General features: G+C 40.4%; 1 protein-coding gene and 2 long non-coding RNA genes across 3 annotated transcripts; all 3 read left to right on the forward strand.

The window, feature by feature from the left end:
* Positions 1-3,542: 3,542 nt before the first annotated feature.
* On the forward strand, positions 3,543-4,228 carry LOC129741595 (uncharacterized). The gene is made up of 4 exons (XR_008736460.1): positions 3,543-3,751; positions 3,809-3,929; positions 3,985-4,128; positions 4,185-4,228. It is a non-coding gene; the product is annotated as an uncharacterized LOC129741595 (long non-coding RNA).
* Positions 4,229-5,164: 936 nt separating this feature from the next.
* On the forward strand, positions 5,165-7,573 carry LOC129748326 (uncharacterized). Its single transcript, XM_055742890.1, has one exon. The coding sequence runs from the start codon at positions 5,346-5,348 to the stop codon at positions 7,485-7,487; it is 2,142 nt and encodes a 713-aa protein (XP_055598865.1). The 5' UTR covers positions 5,165-5,345; the 3' UTR covers positions 7,488-7,573.
* A 3,535-nt stretch (positions 7,574-11,108) lies between these two features.
* LOC129750019 (uncharacterized) lies at positions 11,109-12,124 on the forward strand. Its single transcript, XR_008738258.1, has 4 exons — positions 11,109-11,647; positions 11,705-11,825; positions 11,881-12,024; positions 12,081-12,124. It is a non-coding gene; the product is annotated as an uncharacterized LOC129750019 (long non-coding RNA).
* Positions 12,125-17,522: the final 5,398 nt, after the last annotated feature.

The following is a 17,522-nucleotide window of genomic DNA, read 5'->3' on the forward strand; positions in this document are numbered from 1 at the left end:
AAAGGCCAGAAATCGCATTTTAAAGTTGTGATCCCAAATTAAGCTCAGAATCACGAAAAAACGCTTCTAAAGGCCAGAAATCGCATTTTAAAGTTGTGATCCCAAATTAAGCTCAGAATCGCTGAAAAACGCTTCTAAAGGCCAGAAATCGCATTTTAAAGTTGTGATCCCAAATTAAGCTCAGAATCACGAAAAAACGCTTCTAAAGGCCAGAAATCGCATTTTAAAGTTGTGATCCCAAATTAAGCTCAGAATCGCTGAAAAACGCTTCTAAAGGCCAGAAATCGCATTTTAATGTTTTGATCCCAAATTAAGCTCAGAATCGCTGAAAAACGCTTCTAAAGGCCAGAAATCGCATTTTAAAGTTGTGATCCCAAATTAAGCTCAGAATCACGAAAAAACGCTTCTAAAGGCCAGAAATCGCATTTTAAAGTTGTGATCCCAAATTAAGCTCAGAATCGCTGAAAAACGCTTCTAAAGGCCAGAAATCGCATTTTAAAGTTGTGATCCCAAATTAAGCTCAGAATCACGAAAAAACGCTTCTAAAGGCCAGAAATCGCATTTTAAAGTTGTGATCCCAAATTAAGCTCAGAATCACGAAAAAACGCTTCTAAAGGCCAGAAATCGCATTTTAAAGTTGTGATCCCAAATTAAGCTCAGAATCACGAAAAAACGCTTCTAAAGGCCAGAAATCGCATTTTAAAGTTGTGATCCCAAATTAAGCTCAGAATCACGAAAAAACGCTTCTAAAGGCCAGAAATCGCATTTTAAAGTTGTGATCCCAAATTAAGCTCAGAATCGCTGAAAAACGCTTCTAAAGGTCAGAAATCGCATTTTAAAGTTGTGATCCCAAATTAAGCTCAGAATCACGAAAAAACGCTTCTAAAGGCCAGAAATCGCATTTTAAAGTTGTGATCCCAAATTAAGCTCAGAATCACGAAAAAACGCTTCTAAAGGCCAGAAATCGCATTTTAAAGTTGTGATCCCAAATTAAGCTCAGAATCGCTGAAAAACGCTTCTAAAGGCCAGAAATCGCATTTTAATGTTTTGATCCCAAATTAAGCTCAGAATCGCTGAAAAACGCTTCTAAAGGCCAGAAATCGCATTTTAAAGTTGTGATCCCAAATTAAGCTCAGAATCACGAAAAAACGCTTCTAAAGGCCAGAAATCGCATTTTAAAGTTGTGATCCCAAATTAAGCTCAGAATCACGAAAAAACGCTTCTAAAGGCCAGAAATCGCATTTTAAAGTTGTGATCCCAAATTAAGCTCAGAATCGCTGAAAAACGCTTCTAAAGGCCAGAAATCGCATTTTAAAGTTGTGATCCCAAATTAAGCTCAGAATCACGAAAAAACGCTTCTAAAGGCCAGAAATCGCATTTTAAAGTTGTGATCCCAAATTAAGCTCAGAATCGCTGAAAAACGCTTCTAAAGGTCAGAAATCGCATTTTAAAGTTGTGATCCCAAATTAAGCTCAGAATCACGAAAAAACGCTTCTAAAGGCCAGAAATCGCATTTTAAAGATGTGATCCCTAATTAAGCTCAGAATCGCTGAAAAACGCTTCTAAAGGCCAGAAATCGCATTTTAATGTTTTGATCCCAAATTAAGCTCAGAATCGCTGAAAAACGCTTCTAAAGGCCAGAAATCGCATTTTAAAGTTGTGATCCCAAATTAAGCTCAGAATCACGAAAAAACGCTTCTAAAGGCCAGAAATCGCATTTTAAAGTTGTGATCCCAAATTAAGCTCAGAATCGCTGAAAAACGCTTCTAAAGGCCAGAAATCGCATTTTAAAGTTGTGATCCCAAATTAAGCTCAGAATCACGAAAAAACGCTTCTAAAGGCCAGAAATCGCATTTTAAAGTTGTGATCCCAAATTAAGCTCAGAATCACGAAAAAACGCTTCTAAAGGCCAGAAATCGCATTTTAAAGTTGTGATCCCAAATTAAGCTCAGAATCGCTGAAAAACGCTTCTAAAGGCCAGAAATCGCATTTTAAAGTTGTGATCCCAAATTAAGCTCAGAATCACGAAAAAACGCTTCTAAAGGCCAGAAATCGCATTTTAAAGTTGTGATCCCAAATTAAGCTCAGAATCGCTGAAAAACGCTTCTAAAGGCCAGAAATCGCATTTTAATGTTTTGATCCCAAATTAAGCTCAGAATCGCTGAAAAACGCTTCTAAAGGCCAGAAATCGCATTTTAAAGTTGTGATCCCAAATTAAGCTCAGAATCACGAAAAAACGCTTCTAAAGGCCAGAAATCGCATTTTAAAGTTGTGATCCCAAATTAAGCTCAGAATCACGAAAAAACGCTTCTAAAGGCCAGAAATCGCATTTTAAAGTTGTGATCCCAAATTAAGCTCAGAATCACGAAAAAACGCTTCTAAAGGCCAGAAATCGCATTTTAAAGTTGTGATCCCAAATTAAGCTCAGAATCGCTGAAAAACGCTTCTAAAGGTCAGAAATCGCATTTTAAAGTTGTGATCCCAAATTAAGCTCAGAATCACGAAAAAACGCTTCTAAAGGCCAGAAATCGCATTTTAAAGTTGTGATCCCAAATTAAGCTCAGAATCACGAAAAAACGCTTCTAAAGGCCAGAAATCGCATTTTAAAGTTGTGATCCCAAATTAAGCTCAGAATCGCTGAAAAACGCTTCTAAAGGCCAGAAATCGCATTTTAATGTTTTGATCCCAAATTAAGCTCAGAATCGCTGAAAAACGCTTCTAAAGGCCAGAAATCGCATTTTAAAGTTGTGATCCCAAATTAAGCTCAGAATCGCTGAAAAACGCTTCTAAAGGCCAGAAATCGCATTTTAAAGTTGTGATCCCAAATTAAGCTCAGAATCACGAAAAAACGCTTCTAAAGGCCAGAAATCGCATTTTAAAGTTGTGATCCCAAATTAAGCTCAGAATCACGAAAAAACGCTTCTAAAGGCCAGAAATCGCATTTTAAAGTTGTGATCCCAAATTAAGCTCAGAATCACGAAAAAACGCTTCTAAAGGCCAGAAATCGCATTTTAAAGTTGTGATCCCAAATTAAGCTCAGAATCGCTGAAAAACGCTTCTAAAGGTCAGAAATCGCATTTTAAAGTTGTGATCCCAAATTAAGCTCAGAATCACGAAAAAACGCTTCTAAAGGCCAGAAATCGCATTTTAAAGTTGTGATCCCAAATTAAGCTCAGAATCGCTGAAAAACGCTTCTAAAGGCCAGAAATCGCATTTTAAAGTTGTGATCCCAAATTAAGCTCAGAATCACGAAAAAACGCTTCTAAAGGCCAGAAATCGCATTTTAAAGTTGTGATCCCAAATTAAGCTCAGAATCGCTGAAAAACGCTTCTAAAGGCCAGAAATCGCATTTTAATGTTTTGATCCCAAATTAAGCTCAGAATCGCTGAAAAACGCTTCTAAAGGCCAGAAATCGCATTTTAAAGTTGTGATCCCAAATTAAGCTCAGAATCTGTTACATCATCTTGGATTCGATTAAAATTAACAAACATGTTGTGAGAAGAAACATTCGTGTAGAGTTTCTAAAATCGAAGTTCAGCTGTACCGCAAAGAATCACCGACACTCACCGTCACTCACGAGCTTCTCAACTGTCACTGCATCCATCAAGTCCGTTTCCGGTTATAAGTTCAACTCATGCAAATGATGTATAAATATGTGCCGCTACTTGATGTGCGATAAAATTGGTGAAAAACAATTGTTCGGTTATATATAGTTCCTGTTCAGGAGATCACTCCAACAATTCTTGCTACAGTAAGTAGGAACGATGAAAATGAAACCTTTTCCCTAAACAAGGGCTATATGTTTTAGGTGTTCCTAAAGAACGTGCAAGAATCACCTGAAGCACTCTCCGACCGATTCCGAAATCGAAACCGATCCTGCAGACAGAACTGCAAACCTGGCCAAGAATAATTTATTACACCATCATCAGGTAATCCACAATTGCATCGGTTATATCGAATGAACTAATCTCATTTTAACGGTAGTGTGCCTAACCTCATCAAGACGGAAACAATCTAACCGAACACGGGAAGCATCGGAACCATCACGACCTAGACACGATAGGCAGAGGAGCATCAAATTCCGGCTCACCTGTAAAGAGAGTCTTGCCAGAATCCACCGCATTACAGGTACAAATCAATGTCATACATCTTCCAGTGAGCTAACTTAATCAATTCACATACAGGGTGAACCGACGTCGCATCCTGGGAAGATCAGACTTCCTGAACAGCCTAGATAAATACATGGTCCTTAACAACCAGGTAAAACAGACATTGAATATTTGTCGCAGTTCATACAACGGATTCTCTCAATCACAGGTGGAAATTGAGGCTGGGTGTCGTCAGAGCATAAGCAGCACCGCACGGGAACCAGTGGATTTGAAAAGGTCCTCAACTGAGGTAGGATGTTCACAAATCATGATCTGAAGGCTTGACGTTAATGAAATTTTCTTAGGACCTTTTTTTTGAATCGGTTCTAACTCCCACAGAAAACGCCTGCAAGGCTGCAACGACAGCTCAACATCTGAGTCGCCTTGGATCAGATCAACTGTGGCAAACCCCTCATCACTCGTGTGCGTGTGGCGCAATTTGCCCTAATCGAAGTCACCTTCCCAGGGAGGACCTAAGCATGCGTGTCACTGTAATATTGTGAACGAAGCATGAACGGAGAGAGTCGAAATCATCATCGTCAGCTAGAGATCATCGTCATCGAATGTTGTGCTCAGACTTGCGCATGATTGCATGGACAGTCGAGCATATATGCATGTAGTGCCTGAAGAAGTGACGGAGCCGTGTGCGAGTGTGTGAAAGAAAGCCGAGCCAGTGTGCGCGCATGCATAGGATTTGCACGCATCCTAGATTTGCTCACACGTGTAAGCGGACAGCACGTTGCCGTTTGGACGAGTGTTCGAGACCGGGGCCCCGTCGACTTCTAGCAGGGAGAGCTGATTTATTGGCAGCGGTACCAAGGAGTACAGGTGCTTAGTAATAAGTTGTACCTTAATATTAAGTCCAAACAGTTTATATCAATAATGCAATATTTTGCGGTAATGCTTCTTGTGATTATAGGATGCCCTTAGCATCACATCACCAAATTTAATACGTGCTATTTTCTTTATTTGAGCTTATGGTTGAGCCAATATATGAGCCATATTTGAGTCTTTTCTGACATAGCCATCGAGTATCAGTTTGTCGATTCCGAGTTTCAATTGCGTGATTGGTCTGCCAAAGATCGATATTAGCAAAATAGTAACATTGGCGCCCAACGAAATAAACCCACATTAGTTGAAATCATAAATAACGTTCTAGTTCTGTCAACAGTCAAAGTGAGTGAAAAATTGTGTGACATGATGGACATCAACCACTTGGAAGATGATGAGCTTACTTTTGAGCTGGCACTGCGTGGAGTGAGGCCAAATTTAATTGTACACCGATCAGTGAAACTTAAAAACCTGAAAACGATTCTCGACAAAGAAGCCAAGGAGAAGAACATCCCAACATCTTCAACGAATGTGATGTCAGATGTAGATAATATCTACAACTGCCAAGCAAAAATATCACCTATAGTTCACTTGGTAGAAACAGCTATTCGACAAAAATTATATTCCGACCTGAAAAAGTATCGCTCACGTTTGCTGCATTACCGCTTTCGTTTGACATTGATAACTGACTCAATGATAACGGCGAACGCTAACAAAACAATTTCAAAACTAGAGGCAGCATTGACTAGGATAGAAGACTGCTTACAACAACAACAACAACAACCTGCCAACGTAGGAGGGCGGCCAGGAGATCAGGATATCCTGCCCACGGAGAAGGAAACGTTAGATAGACTTAAACATTCAAATTTGCAGTCGAGCATAAAGGAGGTGGTGCAGCAACATGTACTGCTGGGCCAGCAACATAACAACGATCGAGCGGAGCAACAAAGGAATCTAGTGCTACAGGATCAACAGGAACGGGAACAGCAAGGAAACCTCCCGCAGCAGCGAGAACAACAAGAACTAATCCAACAACAATTTCAACAACTGCAAGAGCCGCAACAATGGGATCGTCAACCGTGGACACAACAGCAACAACCGACCACACCGGCACCTTTGAATTCGTCGCAACATCCCCTGCAAGCGGACCAAACTTTACACGCACAATTTCAAAATTTAATACGTCAGCAACAAGAGCAAATACAACAGTTTGCCCAATTACAAGTGCAGTATGGACAACTTCAACAAAGCTTGGAAGAAGAGAAGCAAAGACGTTTCCAGCTCGAGCATGAAATTTCGATCCAAAGGCAAGGTACATATCAAAATTACTACGCCCACGATGCTGTAAGGAGAGAACCTTTTGAGCCGTATGCTAACGGATTAACATCGCCGCTTAACGCGCATGCTGCCCAACAAAGCAGAACGGCAGAAAATGGTCACCCAAGCAGATTTTCCCAACCCCTACATAGATGGAAAATAGAAGAGTACGGAGGAGAAAACAACATCCAGAAGCTAGGCGAATTTCTTAACCAGATCAAAATGTACGCGGAAACCGAAGGCATGGATGACACCACGCTGCTGCGATCAGTTAAGCAACTGCTCAAAGGTCGTGCATTCGAGTGGTACACCAGGACGTATCGCTATATCCACACATGGGAAGCATTCAAATTGGAAATCAAAAAAGAATTTCTGCCACCATATTATTCGGAGATTTTCAAACAAGATTTGTACCTAAGATTCCAAGGAGCAAACGAATCGTTCACATCTTTCTACAGAGATTTGTTATCAATTTTTGAAATCATCGAGCCTCCGATGCCAGAATCTGAGAAGCTGTTCATCATAAAATCCCATCTTAACACCGAATTTGTGCCAATAGCAGCAGCGTCTCAGGTCACAACGGTGCAGCAACTAGTGAAAGTCTGTAAAGACTTTGAAGTATCCCGATCGTATGCCATGAAGAACCGCCCATCAGCAATGTATCGTCCACCGTGGAACAAGCCATTCCAACCTCAAAATACTAGGATAACCGGGAACAACTCGCCTGCTCAACAACTGCCATATCGAAACATTGGTCGACAACAAGTCAATATGTTAGAGAACAACGTCATAGAACAGGAATCGGAGTTAGAACGAGAAGAATATCAGGAAAGAGAACTAACGCAACTAGAAACAGCAATGAATGCAGAGGAAGAGATGCTGACGATAACTGAGAACATCAACGCTCTACACTTGAGGCAAGGACCATTCAACAGAAACCCAAGATACTCAGAGGACTCGACAAATACAAATGGTCAGAAAACGAAGATAACACTCACATGCTGGCAGTGCGAAACACCAGGACATACCTACCTCATGTGCCAAAACCCGAGAACATTCGTATTCTGTTTCACCTGTGGCCGAAAGGGTTGCACTACAAGGAACTGTCAGAGTTGTCAAGCAAGATGGAGGCAACTAGCACCAGAAAATCAACAGAGTTTTTCGGGAAACGGGAAAAGGGAGAGCCTTTAGAGGGGAAGGAGAACTCTTCCAACTCAAACAAGATCCCCAACATCGCTACATTACCACATTTTCGAGAAATTGCATCGCTTCTAATCAACCCCATCAATACGGACAACCGTCCATACGCAGAAGTCACCGTCCTAGGTCGAACTCTTCGAGGGCTACTTGACAGTGGAGCTACGTGTTCATTGATTGGCGGGGAGTTAACAAAAATCTCAAACGATCTCGGATTGACAAAATATCCTGTTGAAGGAGAAATAAGAACGGTTGACAACTCACCTCATCAAGTATCCTACTTTGCATATCTACCAATAGCATACAACAACAAAACACAAACACTACCGGTTCTGTTCATCGAATCCATGCCAAAATCCTTTATATTAGGCATGGATTTCTGGCAAGCGTTTGGCATTCGGGCAATGGTGTGTGGAGTAACAATTTCATCGAACGTTAACAAGGACATCGTGGATTCTCTTACTCCGACTGAAATCCAGCATCTTAAACAAACAATCTCGAAGTTTCCGACAATGCAAAACACCGGAAGACTAGGTCTGACAAACATATATCAGCATACAATTGACACCGGAAGTGCCGCGCCCTTCAAACAGAAATACTATCCAATGGCGAAGTTCGTGTTGGATGACCTTAACAAGGAGGTTGATCGTATGCTGCAATTAAACGTAATAGAGGAAGCAATGTGTTGCCCGTGGAATAACGCAACAGTGGCCGTCAAAAAGAAAGATGGTTCTATGAGGCTTTGTCTTGACGCCAGAAAATTGAACTCAATAATCGTCCAGGAAGCTTATCCTATCCCACACATTGCATCGATAATGAACAACCTGAGTGGTTCAAAATTTCTCTCGTCTATAGATCTAGAATCTGCCTTCTGGCAAATACCTCTAGAGCCATCATCCAGACCAAAAACAGCTTTTACCATCCCACAGCGCGGACACTATCAATTTAAAGTTGTACCATTTGGATTATCCACAGCAAGTCAAGCACTTTCCCGCGTCATGAACCACATTTTCATCGACTTAGAACCACGAGTTTTCGTTTACCTTGACGACCTCATCCTCGCCACAGAAACCTTCCAAGAGCATCTGGTTCATCTGAAGGAGATAGCTTTTAGATTAGGCAAAGCCGGATTAACCATCAACTCGGAGAAATCGATATTCTGTAGAAAATCTCTTAATTATCTTGGGTATGTTCTTGATGAGAAAGGCTGGCACGTAGATGACTCCAAAGTTGATGCGATCAGCAAATTCCCGACACCCTCGACCAAAAAAGAAGTACAAAGGTTCATCGGTTTATGTGGATGGTATCGACGCTTCATACGAAACTTTTCGGAGACAGCAGTTCCTCTGACAGAGCTTACGCGGGCGAAAACGAAATTTAAATGGTCTGAAGAGTGTGAGAAAGCTTTCCAAACTCTGAAGAATCAGCTAACCTCAGCCCCTGTGCTAACGACACCAGATTACTCAAAACCCTTCTCAGTTGCTTGTGATGCTAGTGACATGGCCATAGGTGCAGTACTTACACAGGAATCTAGCAAAGGAGAACAAGTCGTGTGCTACTTTTCGCAGAAATTGTCCCCCGCTGAAAGGAAGTATTCTGTAACCCAACGGGAATGCTTGGCCGTCATAAGATCCATAGAAAAGTTCAGAGGATATCTTGAAGGCACCCACTTCACAGTTTTCTGCGATCACTCCAGTCTTTTGTACTTAAAAACTATGAAGAATCCTACCCCACTACTGGCTCGATGGATCCTGAGGCTAAACGCATACTCATTTGATATAAAATACAGAAAAGGAAGCGCAAACATTGTTCCAGATTGTTTGAGCAGAATTGAAATGATAAACGAAATCTCAGCGGTGACGACGCCTTCCACGATGGATTCATGGTACAATGAACTGTGGAAGAAAGTCATCACAGACAAGGATAGCTTCCCAGACTTCCGAATCGTGGCAGGATTTTTGTATAAAAATTGTTCGATCGTTAATGAGGTTGGAGGCCGAGCACATCGCTGGAAGAAAGTCGTTCCTGCACCGGAGAGGCCGGAGATAATGCGAAGATTTCATGACATACCAACGGCAGCACACTTGGGATACGAACGAACCTTCCAGAAGATACAACGAGACCATTACTGGCCAAACATGTCAGTAGACATAAAGAAATATATTAGAAGTTGTGAAATATGTAAAGCCTCTAAAGCACCGAATTGTACCCTAACACCCACATTAGGAAACCCCAAACCTGCAAAGTTACCCTGGGAGCTAATCTCGGTAGACTGGGTTGGACCCATGACCAGATCTCGAAAAGGTTTCAGCGTACTGCTCGTCGTGGTCGACTGGATTACAAAATTCGTAATTGTGGAACCCTTTCGATCTGCAAACGCCCAGCAAATGGTTAATTTTTTGGAAAACTACGTGTTTTTACGTTTCTCGACCCCAAGAATCATCGTTTCTGACTCTGGATCCCAATTCTTGTCGCAGGTTTTCCAATCGTTCCTGAGAAGATACAGAGTAACACACATGAAGACAGCTTTTTACACTCCCATGTGTAATGCTGCAGAAAGGACGAATCGCACCCTAGTCACCTGTATAAGATCTCTATTAGACGTGGACCAACGTGACTGGGACCAGCACCTACAACAAATAGTGTGTGCAATAAACACGACCAAGCATGACACATTAGGCTGCAGTCCACACTATTGCAACTTCGGGAGGGACCACATCCTTTTTACAGAAGCTTACCCCATGGCGAATCTCAACACGGTAGATGATCCAGTAAAAGCTCAAGGATTGCGACTTGAGGTCATCAAGAACATCCAGGAGTTCGTTCTGAGTCGCATCAAGAAAGCTCACGAAACCAGCAAACAACGTTACGACTTGCGGGCACGCAACCGAGAATTCGCTGAAGGAGACGTAGTGTGGAGACGTTCATTCGAGCAATCTTCATCAATAGATCATCGTACGAAGAAACTAGGACCCAAATTTATTCCCTGCATTGTCCGACAAAAACAAGGTTCCAACAACTACTTATTAGAAGACATAAAGAGCGGAAAAACCGGAGTTTATCACGCCAAAGACATCAAGGAGGACTGATATACCAGCTATGTACACAGCAACACGTTAACCAAAAAGCTCAACGCCACGAAAATATGCTCCATAATTTTACTAGCAACCCTGTAACAGGTTTAACCTGATCAATTATGGTAGCAGCCTTAACAACTCATTCAAATTACCAGACTAGAACAAATTTTCAACTACAGTGCCACTCAAATTAAATTTTTGCATTTATTATCACCACGCACAAAGCTCAACTAACTCAATTAAAACGCCAGCTCAACCTAAATTAAGCACTCCAAGAAGCACAGCATTTTAAAACAGATTGCATGAAACAACTTCTATCATTGATAACAAAGAAGTCTAAAATCCAAGCGCAGAAACCTACCAAGAATTCGATTAATTATAAAACTAAAAGCAGCCAGTAAACCAAATCAGTTTTAACCATACTGCGCAGCATGGAAACCAAATCTAATCTTGCTTTTTTTGTCACTATCGTTGTGAGAGCAAGCAAATCTTATGATAACTTAATAAGTCTTGTATTGCACAGTCTTGCAAACTGTATTCGAGGTCCACTGATTGGAAATTTTGTTGAATCAGTGAATATACATAAGTGAAGGTCTATAACATAAGCGAAACCGCATTCGAATTCTTAGAAAACTGTATTTGAGGTCCAAACTTGGAAAATTTTGTCAAAACAGTAGTAGCTGATAAACCAAGAATAGAAGAGGATAAATCAACATTAGCGAAATTTTCGGGAATTCGTTAATATTCCCGAAAATTTCTTTCGGGATAAAATTGGAGTTGTTACATCATCTTGGATTCGATTAAAATTAACAAACATGTTGTGAGAAGAAACATTCGTGTAGAGTTTCTAAAATCGAAGTTCAGCTGTACCGCAAAGAATCACCGACACTCACCGTCACTCACGAGCTTCTCAACTGTCACTGCATCCATCAAGTCCGTTTCCGGTTATAAGTTCAACTCATGCAAATGATGTATAAATATGTGCCGCTACTTGATGTGCGATAAAATTGGTGAAAAACAATTGTTCGGTTATATATAGTTCCTGTTCAGGAGATCACTCCAACAATTCTTGCTACAGTAAGTAGGAACGATGAAAATGAAACCTTTTCCCTAAACAAGGGCTATATGTTTTAGGTGTTCCTAAAGAACGTGCAAGAATCACCTGAAGCACTCTCCGACCGATTCCGAAATCGAAACCGATCCTGCAGACAGAACTGCAAACCTGGCCAAGAATAATTTATTACACCATCATCAGGTAATCCACAATTGCATCGGTTATATCGAATGAACTAATCTCATTTTAACGGTAGTGTGCCTAACCTCATCAAGACGGAAACAATCTAACCGAACACGGGAAGCATCGGAACCATCACGACCTAGACACGATAGGCAGAGGAGCATCAAATTCCGGCTCACCTGTAAAGAGAGTCTTGCCAGAATCCACCGCATTACAGGTACAAATCAATGTCATACATCTTCCAGTGAGCTAACTTAATCAATTCACATACAGGGTGAACCGACGTCGCATCCTGGGAAGATCAGACTTCCTGAACAGCCTAGATAAATACATGGTCCTTAACAACCAGGTAAAACAGACATTGAATATTTGTCGCAGTTCATACAACGGATTCTCTCAATCACAGGTGGAAATTGAGGCTGGGTGTCGTCAGAGCATAAGCAGCACCGCACGGGAACCAGTGGATTTGAAAAGGTCCTCAACTGAGGTAGGATGTTCACAAATCATGATCTGAAGGCTTGACGTTAATGAAATTTTCTTAGGACCTTTTTTTTGAATCGGTTCTAACTCCCACAGAAAACGCCTGCAAGGCTGCAACGACAGCTCAACATCTGAGTCGCCTTGGATCAGATCAACTGTGGCAAACCCCTCATCACTCGTGTGCGTGTGGCGCAATTTGCCCTAATCGAAGTCACCTTCCCAGGGAGGACCTAAGCATGCGTGTCACTGTAATATTGTGAACGAAGCATGAACGGAGAGAGTCGAAATCATCATCGTCAGCTAGAGATCATCGTCATCGAATGTTGTGCTCAGACTTGCGCATGATTGCATGGACAGTCGAGCATATATGCATGTAGTGCCTGAAGAAGTGACGGAGCCGTGTGCGAGTGTGTGAAAGAAAGCCGAGCCAGTGTGCGCGCATGCATAGGATTTGCACGCATCCTAGATTTGCTCACACGTGTAAGCGGACAGCACGTTGCCGTTTGGACGAGTGTTCGAGACCGGGGCCCCGTCGACTTCTAGCAGGGAGAGCTGATTTATTGGCAGCGGTACCAAGGAGTACAGGTGCTTAGTAATAAGTTGTACCTTAATATTAAGTCCAAACAGTTTATATCAATAATGCAATATTTTGCGGTAATGCTTCTTGTGATTATAGGATGCCCTTAGCATCACATCACCAAATTTAATACGTGCTATTTTCTTTATTTGAGCTTATGGTTGAGCCAATATATGAGCCATATTTGAGTCTTTTCTGACATAGCCATCGAGTATCAGTTTGTCGATTCCGAGTTTCAATTGCGTGATTGGTCTGCCAAAGATCGATATTAGCAAAATAGTAACAAATCACGAAAAAACGCTTCTAAAGGCCAGAAATCGCATTTTAAAGTTGTGATCCCAAATTAAGCTCAGAATCACGAAAAAACGCTTCTAAAGGCCAGAAATCGCATTTTAAAGTTGTGATCCCAAATTAAGCTCAGAATCACGAAAAAACGCTTCTAAAGGCCAGAAATCGCATTTTAAAGTTGTGATCCCAAATTAAGCTCAGAATCACGAAAAAACGCTTCTAAAGGCCAGAAATCGCATTTTAAAGTTGTGATCCCAAATTAAGCTCAGAATCGCTGAAAAACGCTTCTAAAGGTCAGAAATCGCATTTTAAAGTTGTGATCCCAAATTAAGCTCAGAATCACGAAAAAACGCTTCTAAAGGCCAGAAATCGCATTTTAAAGTTGTGATCCCAAATTAAGCTCAGAATCGCTGAAAAACGCTTCTAAAGGCCAGAAATCGCATTTTAATGTTTTGATCCCAAATTAAGCTCAGAATCGCTGAAAAACGCTTCTAAAGGCCAGAAATCGCATTTTAAAGTTGTGATCCCAAATTAAGCTCAGAATCACGAAAAAACGCTTCTAAAGGCCAGAAATCGCATTTTAAAGTTGTGATCCCAAATTAAGCTCAGAATCACGAAAAAACGCTTCTAAAGGCCAGAAATCGCATTTTAAAGTTGTGATCCCAAATTAAGCTCAGAATCACGAAAAAACGCTTCTAAAGGCCAGAAATCGCATTTTAAAGTTGTGATCCCAAATTAAGCTCAGAATCACGAAAAAACGCTTCTAAAGGCCAGAAATCGCATTTTAAAGTTGTGATCCCAAATTAAGCTCAGAATCACGAAAAAACGCTTCTAAAGGCCAGAAATCGCATTTTAAAGTTGTGATCCCAAATTAAGCTCAGAATCACGAAAAAACGCTTCTAAAGGCCAGAAATCGCATTTTAAAGTTGTGATCCCAAATTAAGCTCAGAATCGCTGAAAAACGCTTCTAAAGGCCAGAAATCGCATTTTAAAGTTGTGATCCCAAATTAAGCTCAGAATCACGAAAAAACGCTTCTAAAGGCCAGAAATCGCATTTTAAAGTTGTGATCCCAAATTAAGCTCAGAATCGCTGAAAAACGCTTCTTAAGGCCAGAAATCGCATTTTAATGTTTTGATCCCAAATTAAGCTCAGAATCGCTGAAAAACGCTTCTAAAGGCCAGAAATCGCATTTTAAAGTTGTGATCCCAAATTAAGCTCAGAATCACGAAAAAACGCTTCTAAAGGCCAGAAATCGCATTTTAAAGTTGTGATCCCAAATTAAGCTCAGAATCACGAAAAAACGCTTCTAAAGGCCAGAAATCGCATTTTAAAGTTGTGATCCCAAATTAAGCTCAGAATCGCTGAAAAACGCTTCTAAAGGTCAGAAATCGCATTTTAAAGTTGTGATCCCAAATTAAGCTCAGAATCACGAAAAAACGCTTCTAAAGGCCAGAAATCGCATTTTAAAGTTGTGATCCCAAATTAAGCTCAGAATCACGAAAAAACGCTTCTAAAGGCCAGAAATCGCATTTTAAAGTTGTGATCCCAAATTAAGCTCAGAATCACGAAAAAACGCTTCTAAAGGCCAGAAATCGCATTTTAAAGTTGTGATCCCAAATTAAGCTCAGAATCACGAAAAAACGCTTCTAAAGGCCAGAAATCGCATTTTAAAGTTGTGATCCCAAATTAAGCTCAGAATCACGAAAAAACGCTTCTAAAGGCCAGAAATCGCATTTTAAAGTTGTGATCCCAAATTAAGCTCAGAATCGCTGAAAAAACGCTTCTAAAGGCCAGAAATCGCATTTTAAAGTTGTGATCCCAAATTAAGCTCAGAATCACGAAAAAACGCTTCTAAAGGCCAGAAATCGCATTTTAAAGTTGTGATCCCAAATTAAGCTCAGAATCGCTGAAAAACGCTTCTAAAGGCCAGAAATCGCATTTTAATGTTTTGATCCCAAATTAAGCTCAGAATCGCTGAAAAACGCTTCTAAAGGCCAGAAATCGCATTTTAAAGTTGTGATCCCAAATTAAGCTCAGAATCACGAAAAAACGCTTCTAAAGGCCAGAAATCGCATTTTAAAGTTGTGATCCCAAATTAAGCTCAGAATCACGAAAAAACGCTTCTAAAGGCCAGAAATCGCATTTTAAAGTTGTGATCCCAAATTAAGCTCAGAATCACGAAAAAACGCTTCTAAAGGCCAGAAATCGCATTTTAAAGTTGTGATCCCAAATTAAGCTCAGAATCGCTGAAAAACGCTTCTAAAGGTCAGAATCGCATTTTAAAGTTGTGATCCCAAATTAAGCTCAGAATCACGAAAAAACGCTTCTAAAGGCCAGAAATCGCATTTTAAAGTTGTGATCCCAAATTAAGCTCAGAATCACGAAAAAACGCTTCTAAAGGCCAGAAATCGCATTTTAAAGTTGTGATCCCAAATTAAGCTCAGAATCGCTGAAAAAACGCTTCTAAAGGCCAGAAATCGCATTTTAATGTTTTGATCCCAAATTAAGCTCAGAATCGCTGAAAAACGCTTCTAAAGGCCAGAAATCGCATTTTAAAGTTGTGATCCCAAATTAAAGCTCAGAATCGCTGAAAAACGCTTCTAAAGGCCAGAAATCGCATTTTAAAGTTGTGATCCCAAATTAAGCTCAGAATCACGAAAAACGCTTCTAAAGGCCAGAAATCGCATTTTAAAGTTGTGATCCCAAATTAAGCTCAGAATCACGAAAAAACGCTTCTAAAGGCCAGAAATCGCATTTTAAAGTTGTGATCCCAAATTAAGCTCAGAATCGCTGAAAAACGCTTCTAAAGGTCAGAAATCGCATTTTAAAGTTGTGATCCCAAATTAAGCTCAGAATCACGAAAAAAACGCTTCTAAAGGCCAGAAATCGCATTTTAAAGTTGTGATCCCAAATTAAGCTCAGAATCGCTGAAAAACGCTTCTAAAGGCCAGAAATCGCATTTTAATGTTTTGATCCCAAATTAAGCTCAGAATCGCTGAAAAACGCTTCTAAAGGCCAGAAATCGCATTTTAAAGTTGTGATCCCAAATTAAGCTCAGAATCACGAAAAACGCTTCTAAAGGCCAGAAATCGCATTTTAAAGTTGTGATCCCAAATTAAGCTCAGAATCACGAAAAAACGCTTCTAAAGGCCAGAAATCGCATTTTAAAGTTGTGATCCCAAATTAAGCTCAGAATCACGAAAAAACGCTTCTAAAGGCCAGAAATCGCATTTTAAAGTTGTGATCCCAAATTAAGCTCAGAATCGCTGAAAAACGCTTCTAAAGGTCAGAAATCGCATTTTAAAGTTGTGATCCCAAATTAAGCTCAGAATCACGAAAAAACGCTTCTAAAGGCCAGAAATCGCATTTTAAAGTTGTGATCCCAAATTAAGCTCAGAATCACGAAAAAACGCTTCTAAAGGCCAGAAATCGCATTTTAAAGTTGTGATCCAAATTAAGCTCAGAATCACGAAAAAACGCTTCTAAAGGCCAGAAATCGCATTTTAAAGTTGTGATCCCAAATTAAGCTCAGAATCACGAAAAAACGCTTCTAAAGGCCAGAAATCGCATTTTAAAGTTGTGATCCCAAATTAAGCTCAGAATCACGAAAAAACGCTTCTAAAGGCCAGAAATCGCATTTTAAAGTTGTGATCCCAAATTAAGCTCAGAATCACGAAAAAACGCTTCTAAAGGCCAGAAATCGCATTTTAAAGTTGTGATCCCAAATTAAGCTCAGAATCACGAAAAACGCTTCTAAAGGCCAGAAATCGCATTTTAAAGTTGTGATCCCAAATTAAGCTCAGAATCACGAAAAAAACGCTTCCTAAAGGCCAGAAATCGCATTTTAAAGTTGTGATCCCAATTAAGCTCAGAATCGCTGAAAAAACGCTTCTAAAGGCCAGAAATCGCATTTTAAAGTTGTGATCCCAAATTAAGCTCAGAATCACGAAAAAACGCTTCTAAAGGCCAGAAATCGCATTTTAAAGTTGTGATCCCAAATTAAGCTCAGAATCACGAAAAAACGCTTCTAAAGGCCAGAAATCGCATTTTAAAGTTGTGATCCCAAATTAAGCTCAGAATCACGAAAAACGCTTCTAAAAGGCCAGAAATCGCATTTTAAAGTTGTGATCCCAAATTAAAAGCTCAGAATCGCTGAAAAACGCTTCTAAAGGTCAGAAATCGCATTTTAAAGTTGTGATCCCAAATTAAGCTCAGAATCACGAAAAAACGCTTCTAAAGGCCAGAAATCGCATTTAAAGTTGTGATCCCAAATTAAGCTCAGAATCACGAAAAACGCTTCTAAAGGCCAGAAATCGCATTTTAAAGTTGTGATCCCAAATTAAGCTCAGAATCGCTGAAAAACGCTTCT

The sequence above is a fragment of the Uranotaenia lowii genome, chromosome 2 (assembly GCF_029784155.1).
Source record: "Uranotaenia lowii strain MFRU-FL chromosome 2, ASM2978415v1, whole genome shotgun sequence".
NCBI classification, from domain to species: domain Eukaryota; kingdom Metazoa; phylum Arthropoda; class Insecta; order Diptera; family Culicidae; genus Uranotaenia; species Uranotaenia lowii.

Coding starts and splice junctions, on each gene's coding strand:
- LOC129748326 (XM_055742890.1), top strand. CDS start 5,346: ATGATGGACATCAACCACTTGGAAGATGATGAGCTTACTTTTGAGCTG.